General features: G+C 39.9%; 1 protein-coding gene across 5 annotated transcripts; it reads right to left on the bottom strand.

Annotated features, from left to right (window-relative positions):
- Window positions 1-401: 401 nt before the first annotated feature.
- On the bottom strand, window positions 402-9,836 carry LOC101413238 (P antigen family member 4). 5 transcript variants are annotated; one of them, XM_004465031.4, is made up of 5 exons: window positions 9,715-9,836; window positions 7,562-7,647; window positions 6,950-7,058; window positions 5,444-5,569; window positions 402-509 (listed from the first exon to the last, which is right to left on the bottom strand). In XM_004465031.4, exons 2-5 carry the CDS (start codon window positions 7,637-7,639, stop codon window positions 493-495), a joined length of 330 nt encoding a protein of 109 aa, XP_004465088.1. In that variant the 5' UTR covers window positions 7,640-7,647; window positions 9,715-9,836; the 3' UTR covers window positions 402-492. The 5 variants fall into 5 exon arrangements, with proteins under 5 accessions (XP_004465088.1, XP_023446474.1, XP_058147273.1 ...); XM_023590706.2 differs by lacking the exon at window positions 9,715-9,836 and adding an exon at window positions 9,608-9,699; XM_058291290.2 differs by lacking the exon at window positions 9,715-9,836 and adding an exon at window positions 9,669-9,692.
- Window positions 9,837-10,229: the final 393 nt, after the last annotated feature.

Raw genomic sequence — 10,229 nt, 5'->3', positions numbered from 1 at the left:
AATGAAATAAGACTACTCTCCTCTTCCCCATTGCAGGTGTTTTTTTTAATGAGGTACTGGGATTAAACCTGGGACCTTGTACATGGTAAGGAGGTGTTCAAACCACTGAGCTATACTGGTTTCCTACAGGTGGTTTTAACTGAGAGAATGAGCAAGCATAAAAATAGTAAGGATATATAAGATTTTTACATCGTGATTAACAAATTTTACCTAGTGGAAATATATAGAATGCTCCATTCATCAACAGATTACACATTCTTTTCATCACAGCATATATGGATTTTTTTGGTAAAAACTGACCACATGCAGGGCCATAAAGAAAATCTCAACAAATTTCAAATATCCAGTGTATATTCCCTAAAGGAATATATTTAACAAAAGATACACATGACTTCTTCAGAGAAAATTTTAAAATTTTATTGAGAGAATTTCATAAGTTGAATTTCCAATATAACAACAGCATGCATAGTTTCAGTCTGTCTTCTTTTTAACTTAAGGCTTCCCATCACCTGTAATATAAACATATAAACAGCTGAATATATTACTTAGCAGAACTTTACTTACATAGTAATAAAGGTATATAATAGACACTAATATTTGGGTTTTATAAGATGAAATTAAAACCAGAACCTTAACTACTACATAGGCTTCTATTCTAATACACACACTTTCAAGGAAACGAGCATGAAAACTTTAAAACACATCACTCTTTCTAGTGGCAGGAGGAAACAAACAGAAAAGATGAAATCCTATGAGGCTATTTAAAGATGATTTTCAGCAAAGAGCAAAAACTGACATTGTTTTTTAGGAAAAAAAAAATCAACCAGAAACTTCCAGTTGACCAAGATGGCAGCTTTAGATGCTCCCCACACATAATCTTTGAATGAATACCCAAAACCAGTAGAGCCATCTTCCTCATAACTCCAGAAATAAAGCTAAAGGGTTGCAGTAACTGGGCAAGCATTGATCAAGAAAATGTACCTGTTGTAGAAGAGGGAAGCGGACTTGGCCCAATGGATAGGGTATCTGCCTACCACATGGGAGGTCCGCGGTTCAAACCCCAGGCCTCCTTGACCTGTGTGGAGCTGGCCCATGTACAGTGCTGATGTGCGCAAGGAATGCCCTGCCACGCAGGGGTGTCCCCGCGTAGGGGAGCCCCATGCACAAGAAGTGCACTCCTTAAGGAGAGCCGCCCAGCGTGAAAGAAAGTGCAGCCTGCCCAAGAATGGCGCTGCACACATGGAGAGCTGACACCACAAGATATCACAACAAAAAGAAACATAGATTCCCGGTGCCACTGATAAGGATAGACGTGGTCACAGAAGAACACACAGGGAATGGATACAAAGAGCAGACAACTGGGGGCGGGGGGAAGGGGAGAGAAATTTTAAAAAAACAAAGAAGCAATTAAAAAAATAAAAACAGTAGAAGGAGCTCATGGTGCCATTGCTTGCCCCTCCCTGACATGCATGGAGCCAGCCTGTGCTCCCATTGTGGGTCCTACACCCTGTACCAGAGGGAGCAAAGTAACCCTGATGGGCATACTGGAGTGCCTGTAGGTCGGTATGGTGCCAACCTATCAGGTGGTAGCCTGAATGAAACACTAAACCGGAAACTCTTCTCTAGCTGACTCTCCCAAAACTTGCCTTACAGGCAAAAATATCTCGCAAAACAGGTAAAGGAGTATAAGAAACAAGTGAAAATGGCCTGGGACAAAGGATTACCAGCTTTAAGACATAATAATGGACCTGAGAGGAGGGTCTATTTCATAGAGAGTAGAGAGAACATTCAGATTTCTGTAAATAGGGGAAATCCTATGAACACCACCCAGCACAAACCCAGGACAAGATGCAGTAAAGAGATTGAATCAGTAACCAAAAACCTCCCAACAAAGAAAAGCCCAGGACCAGATTGCTTTCCTGGCGAATTTTACCAAATATTCCAAAAAGAATTAACAACAATCCTGCTAAAATTCTTCCAAAAATTTGAGGAGGGAACAGTTCCTAATTCATTCTATGAGGTTAACATCACCCTAATTCAAAGGCCAGATAAAGAAAACATAAGAAAATTATAGAGACTTTATAAATACAGATGCAAAAATCCTCAACAAACCAAATCCAACAGCACATTAAAAGTAGTATACATCATGAGCAAGTGGGATTTATCCCACATATGCAAGGGTGGTTCCACTTAAGAAAATCAATGGAATACACTACAAATGACATGATCATCTTAATTTATGCAGAAAATGTATATGAAAAAATACAGCACACCTTCTGATAAAAACTTAGAAAACTAGAAATAAAAGGAAACTTCCTCAATGTAAGGGTATATATGAAAAGCCCATAGCGAACATCATGTTCAGTGGTGAAAAATGAAAACTTTGCCCCGAAGATTGGGAACAAGGGAAGAATGCCCACTGTCACCACTGTTATTTAACACTGTACTGAAGTTCTAAACAGAATTATTAGACAAAAAAAAGAAATAAAAAGCATCCAAATTGGAAAGGAAGAAGCAAAATGTTCCCTATTTACAGATGACATGATGCTATACATAGAAAATCCTGAAAATCCACAACAAAGCAATGTTTCTCTACAGTAATGAACAATCTAAAGTTGAAATCAAGAAAAAATTCCACTTATATTAACAACAAAAAGAATAGAATATCTAGGAATAAATTTAACCAAGGATGTAAAGGACAGAAAACTAAAAAATCCTGCTAAAAGAAATCAAAGATGACCTAAACACACAACATTCCATGTTCATGGATTGGAGGATTATTAAGATGTTATTTCTACCCAAAGCAATTTCAGATTCAATGCAATCCTAATCAAAATTCCAACAGCCTAGCTTTACAGAAATGGAAAAGCCAATCATCAAAGTTATATGAATGGGTAAGGGTCCTCAAATAGCCAAACCCATCTCAAAAGAGAAGGACAAAGTTGAAGAATGCACATTTTTCCAATTTTAAAACTTATTACAAAGTTATAGTAATCAAAACAGCATGATGCTGACACATGCTGGACTACCATATAGACAAATGGAATCAGAGTTCAGAAATAACCCTCATATCTACAGCCAAATGATTTTTGACAAGGGTGCCAGGTCCACTCAGTTGGGAAAGAATAGTCTCTTCAACAGATAGTGCTAGGAAAACTTGATGTCCACATGCAGAGAATGAAAGTGGAACCTTTTCTGACACCATATACAGAAACTAACTCAAGATGCATCAAAGACCTAAATTTAAGAACCCAAACTATAAAACTCCTAGAAGAAAACATAGACAAGTATTTTCAGGACCTTGGGTTAAGCAATGATTTCTTAAACTTTATACCCAAAGCACATGCAACAAAAGAAAAAATAGATATATGGCAGTTCATCAAAATTTAAACCTTCTGTGCACAAAAGAACTTCATCATGAAATTAAAAGAACTTACAGAATGAGAGAACACATTTGGAAACCTGTTATCAAAAAATTGTTTAATTCCCAGAATACATAAAGAAATCCTACAACAACAAAAAGACAACCCAACTAAAAAGGGACAAAAGACTTGAATAGACATTTCTCCAAGAAGTATATGAAAAGATGCTCCATAGAATTAGCTATTAGGGAAATACAAATCAAAACCACAATGAGATATCATTTCATACCCACCAGAATGGCTACTATTCAGAAAACTGAAAACAGTAGTTTTGAAGAGGATGTGGAGAAATAGGAATATGCATTCACTGTTGGTGGAATGTAAAATATTGTCATCGCTATGCAAAACCATTTGGCAGTTCTTCAGAAAGCTAAATACAGAACTACCATATGACCTGACAATCCCACTACTAGGTACATACTAAAAATAACTGAAAGCAGGGACTCAAACAGATATTTGCATACTCGTGTTCACAGTGGCATTATACATAACTGACAAAAGATGGGAGCAACCTAAGTGTTCATCAACAGATGAATAGATAAACAAAATGTGGTATATACATACAATGGAATATTACACAGCCAGAAAAAAGAACAGAGTTCTGATACATGTGACAATATGGATGAATCTTGAAGACATCATGTTAAGTGAAATCAGACACAACAGGACAAGTGTACGATCTCACTTATCTAAAATAACTAAAATATACAAATTCACAAAGTCACAAACTAGAATATAGGTTACCAGGGACCAGGGTAGAGTAGGAAACGGGGAGTTAATGCTTAATTGGTACATACTTTCTGTTTGGTGTGAGCAAAAAGTTTTGGTAATGGATGGTGGAGATGGTAGCACAACATTATGAATGTAATTAACACCACTGACTTACATATTTCAATGTGGTTAAAAGGGTAAGTTTTAGGTTGTATGTTACCAGAATAAAAATTACAAAAAACAGAACTGTACAGCAAAACATTGAACCCTAATGTAAACTATGGACTACAGTTAACAGTATAATTATAATAATATTGTTATATCTATTTTAAGAATGGTACCACGTTAATAAAAATTGTTTGTAAGAGGGGAAATTGGATGTGTGAGGGGCAGTATATAGGAAATCTGTTTTCTGTAAACCTATTTCTCTAATAAATAACTGAACTTAAAGAAAAGCCAAACAAACAAAAATCCCAAGAAACAAATCAAACAAACAAGTGAACCCAGTGTCACTCAAATGTACTGAATTAAAATACTGTTCTACTTACGTATTTGCTAAAATAATAATGTCATACTTGGAACTGCTTAACTGAATAAAGAAAGAGCAAAGAACAGCATTCCATTTGGTTTGTCTCTTTTGCGGAAAAGTAAAATATTTCATTGATGTAGTTCAACCTTTATGTGGTCTACTTTAAGTAGGGTAACCATTCATCCCATTTGCAACTGTTGTCATGGTATAATTATTCATAGCACTTCCTTTCACTCTTAAAAGTGTCACAGTTTGGATGATAAAAATTACATGGCTACACTAATTTTAAGCCACTACCGTAACAGATGACTTTAAAACATGAGGGAAAATGCTACCATTTCTCACAGCTTGGCTCACAAAAACAAAGAAAGAAAACTGGAAAAGCCAAAATATACAGATGGATCTTTTTTTTTCACCTAAAAGATAATTTTTAAGAAGCAATCTACCAAGCTAAAAAATAATCATCAATGTTATTGTACTGTTTAAGTATTATTCAATTACTTCAGGTTTATGTTAAATAATTTATATTCTTTTAAAAGGATTTGAGCATTACTAGCATTTGGTTTTAAAGAACTTCTATTCCAAAGTAATAAAATAGGTTCATATTTTATAATTCAACATGTGTTTTGATCTAATTCATTTCCATCCCTGATACTGTCTTTAAATCAAGCATTTAGTGTTTGAATTACCTTTCAAAAAGCCTTTATATGTAATATTTGTTACTGAAGTATATTGTAGAAACTAGCAACCCCATAACTTGCATGCTTATTGGATAACATACCTGCTTCTGGAATTCGGGCAGCCTCTAGATTAGGTGGAGTCTTCCCCTTCACATCAGGACCATCTCCACGCTCACCTCCAGTTTTTCCCAGGCCCATTTCCTGGCCATCAATTTCTGGTCCAGGTTCTTATAAAAATAAAGAGTTATTAATGTAAGCAGTAAAATATGGATTCGTGCTCTATAAGCTAGTGTAATAATTGTGATGCATGAGAACACAATGAGATTAAAAGAATTTTCTGCTGAAAAGCTTTTGGGTATCTCAAATATCACCTCTTCTATGACGTTTTTCTTTTTCTAAGACTGTTCCAGACAACGTAGTTGCTGCCTCTGTACTCTCTATATACTTCTATTTATCGTGTTTATCTCATTAGATCAGTTGTTTGCATGAATTTCCATGACTAGATTGTAAACTCAACAGAGAAATCATTCTCATTTGTATATATATTCCCAGCACCAATTTTAAAAATAACACGAGGCAAACCCAAATTGAAGAACATTTTAGCAAACAACTGGTTTGGACTCCAAAAAAAGTCAATGTAATGAACAATAAAGATTGAGGAATGCTTCCGGATTAAAAACCAAACAAGACATGTCAACTAAATGCAATGGATTGGATCTAGATCAGGAAAAAATTTTGCTATAAAGGATATTATTAAAGCAACTGATGCAACTAGAATATACATTAGATAATACAATTCTCTCAATGTTAAATTTCCTAAACTTGACGGTTATACTGGGGTTATAAAAGAGACTATTATTTTTTAGGAGATACCTATTGAATTATTTAGGGATATAGGATTATGATGTCTGAAATTCTTAAATGGTTCAGCAATAATAATAGTGTATATTAATATAGAGAGGAATATAAAGCAAATGTGGCAAAATGTTAGGAACTGGAAAATTGAAGTGAAGAGTACACGAGAGTACACTGTGCTTTCTGGTAACTTTTCTGCAAGTTTTAAATCTCCTCAAAGTAAAAAGTTTGCTAAAAAGTATATGTCACTAATTATGGTCAGGAAGACACAGTAAGACAAAATGATTTTAGCAGTAACTAGGAAAGGAGTTCACATTTCTATTTCTCTATCTAATGAACCTTTTAAAAGATTACAATCCATGAGCCAATTATACTACTTCTAGGTATGTTCAAACTTTTGATGCAATGACTTAAGAAGCCTAGAAAATGTACCAAGAAGACAAAGTTTATCTAGTGAAGTAGTGCATAATTTTATGTGTAAATTTAATGTAAATTTCCTTTCATTTGCTAATGTAGAGCCCTGGTAAGGATTTTATTTGCAAGTATGGCAAATAAGTCTTAAAATACAGGATGGGTAAAATGCTGAAAGAGGAAAATCCGATCATAGCGATGGACTGCACTCAGCTGCAAAATACACTCACTTTCCTTACCAAATGGGTTTCCAACCCACTTTCAGGGAATGCTTTATTTACTCGTATTGCTAGATAAACATAATACATGGAATATAAAATGTTCCCTCATCCCCTCTTCACCTTCAACTGCAGGAGCACCCTCATTTTCTCCTTCTTGTCCAGGTTCAACATCCTGATTCTCAGTTGGTGGTTCCTCCTGCTGAGGTTGTTCATCACGAGGCTGCTGGGCCTTGGGGAAGGGGGGTGCAAATAAAATTATTATTAATACTATGATAATAGAAGGCTCAAATATACATATTACCTGGAGATACCGAATCACAAATAAACCTGAAGAGGTTTTTCTTGTACTCTTCTCTGTAAGTACTCTCAAGTTATTCTTCCTATATAGAAAATACTGTAAGAAAAGAGTTATCTGCAAGGAAGAATACTTCTGGAAACCATTTTATCTTCTCTGGGATGAATGTGCATTGTTCATTTATTAATAAGCATGATAGGGAAGTCATAGGTAATATTTCCAAGCTCTTAACACCATATATCCAGGCAACACCAGAATATAATTCTTCTTGCTCAGTGTCTCATTAATGGGATCCAGTTTTCACCCATTTTCAGCAGGGAAGTCCTTTCTACAATAGGGCTACATTGTTCAACAATATACTGGGTTCAACAACTTTTTAATTTTTTTTTCAGAAAAAGGAATTTCTGCCAATAAAAGTAAGATGTCAAAGCACTCACAACCACAGGTTCAACCGGATCAGAAGACTCCTGGCCATCTCCTCTTCCTCTGGATCTTGATCTTGCTCGTCCGCTCATATTTCACGCTAAAAGCAGAAAATCATGACCCAAAGAAAGTAATAAAAAAGAATAATTATACATGACCATTTCAATGATCTACTTCTGATTGTTTTTCACATTTGGTTAAGATTTCCAAAATAAATCCTGAGTTAATAATAACTATGCCTGTTTTCTAATCACATCAAATAAGCCTGTCTGCAAATCCCTCTGTTTATGTCAGGGCCAATTTGGCAGCAAAGTGACCTTCAAGTAGTTGATAAAAAACAGGAGACTTTCTTAAAGAGATTTGGTTTCACAACTGGACTACTCATTAAGAAGAGATTTTTGAAAAATACAACCACAGCCACCTCTGCTCCCCTCTCCTGATACCCACTGAGGACTCCGGAATCTGTCTCCTGTTGGCAGTTCCAGGCGCCTCCAGGACTCAGAAACCTCAAAAAGCATCCCCAAGACTCACGGCATCTTCAACTAACCACCTCACCTGTTGCCTACCTTCCTCCCCTGCCCCAGCCCCACAACAAGGGACTTGGAGGCAGAGAAGCCCTTGAGAAAAGAATACTCAATCCTCGAGGGCCTTTCTCCTGGAATACTCCTGATCCATCGAAACCCTGTTGGCTCTGCCTCACACTTATACACTTTTGTGTATGTGTATAAGTGTGTGGCGCTGATCTGTAGATCAGCCAGTGAGAAAGAAATCAAGATGGTAGGAATGTAAACTCCAATGCCACAGCTCTGTGCGCAGGGCACTCAGTCCAATATGTGCTGCCCTGGGGTTCTCCCCCTTCCCCGGTACCCACTGAGGACTCTGTAACCTCTCCTCCGTGAGTAGTTCAGGTGCCTCCGGGACTCAGAAACCTCAAACAGCATCTCCAAGGGTCGCCCCCTACATCAAACCCCCTTCCATCCGCGGCCCGCCATCCAGAAGTTCCCAGCCCCACCACGACAAGGGTCACTGAGGCAGGGCTGCCTGTGAGAGAAGGACGCCGACCCACGCGGACGTCAACGACCTTTCTCCTCAGAGGCCACCAAATGCATCACCCCAACCCGCCCGAAGCCAGCTGGCTCCCCCTCATTCTCACTCAGATTTGAAATCGTGGGAGGACTGATTTGCAGATCTCTGGCCAAGTCTTAGCCAGTGAGAAAGAAATAAACCCGTAGAACACGACCTCCGTCAGTGCACACGGCGGACAAGGCCTGCTTGGCAACACGCATGCGCACTGAGTCCGTGTGTCACAATTGCGCTAAGGCTCCCCTCCCCCATCTACCTCAGCAAGAACCCACCAAGGACTCTTCGAGCTGTGCTCTGTGGCATTTCCAGGTGCCTTGTGACTCAAAAAACTCAAACGGCTCCCCTAAGACTCTCCCCTCCTTTCAAGTTAACCCCCTCCCTCCGCAATTCGCCGTCCCCCCAAGTCCCGGCCCCACACGACGCCAAGAGCCATGGCGGCAACGCCGCATAAGACAAAGACGACGACCTTCGACGACCGTCCTCGGGGCACCCCTTCCCACCCGAAGCCCGATAGCTCCCCACTACTCTCACTCACATTTAAACTCGGTAGAGGACCGATATGTAGACCTACCGGCTGCGATCAGACCGAGAATAAGGAACCAGAAAGTAGAAACCCCACCTTCGTCAGCACCGCTCTAGGCTCAGAACTCAAGCAGCAAAGCATGCCGGGCATTGTGCACGCGCACAGTGCAGGGGTGCCACGCCAACGGAGGCCCCTCCCCCCACAGCCCTCGTCCCCCTCTACAGGTGCCCACTGAGGACACTGGAATTTGTGCTCTGTAGACAGTTTCGAGCACCTCAGGACTCTGAAATGTCAGCCAGGGCCCCCAAAACTTTCCTCCCCCTTCAACTAGCCCCCTCCCTTCCGTGGCCCGCCCTCCCAAGTCCTGGCCCCACCATGACAAGGGCCATGGCGTTGCCGCCTGTACAGAGAATGACAAGACTGTTGAAGACCACTCTTCTCAGAGGCCACTGACCTGTGCTGCCCCGACCTTCCCATGCCTGCTGGCTCCCGCTCACACTCACTCACTCACTCACACCTATTCACACTTGCGCTTGTGGGGACACTCATCTGAAGACTTGCCAGGTGAATCCGGGAGACAGCTGACAGTCTGGCTGAGATTCAGGAATGGAAGGAAAACGGTGCTCACTGACCCTTGCCACCTAAACGCGACCTGAGGTCGACTCGACTAGCCAATCCCAAGCCTCTGAGGAGCCCGTGGTAACACCCGTGCACATGCGCAGCGAGGTGTGTGTCACATGGCTTGTCGTCCCACCCAGTCCTCCTCCCCACCCTTCCCCAACCCAGTAGAGGCTCAGCTTTGCCGGGAAGAGGGCGGGAAGAGCTTGACCTTCCCTTCCCTCCCCCAGATTTCAGCCCTAACATGTCTAAGAATGTCCCCAGCCCAGAACTTCATCTGCTGATTTACCCTCCAAATTATCCTCTCAGTGCTACTGCCTTTACTGGCCCTCCACCCAAAGCTGCAGCTGCCCACCATAGACACACAATAGTTCCAAAGAGTCTTCAGTTTGTCCAGAGCTGTGTGAAAGTTTTAGGTTCTGAAAGAGGGCAAAGCCATTTTAAGCATGATAGGAATT

This window comes from Dasypus novemcinctus, chromosome X (genome assembly GCF_030445035.2).
Source record: "Dasypus novemcinctus isolate mDasNov1 chromosome X, mDasNov1.1.hap2, whole genome shotgun sequence".
NCBI lineage: Eukaryota > Metazoa > Chordata > Mammalia > Cingulata > Dasypodidae > Dasypus > Dasypus novemcinctus.
This window is presented reverse-complemented; position numbering and strand designations above follow the sequence as displayed.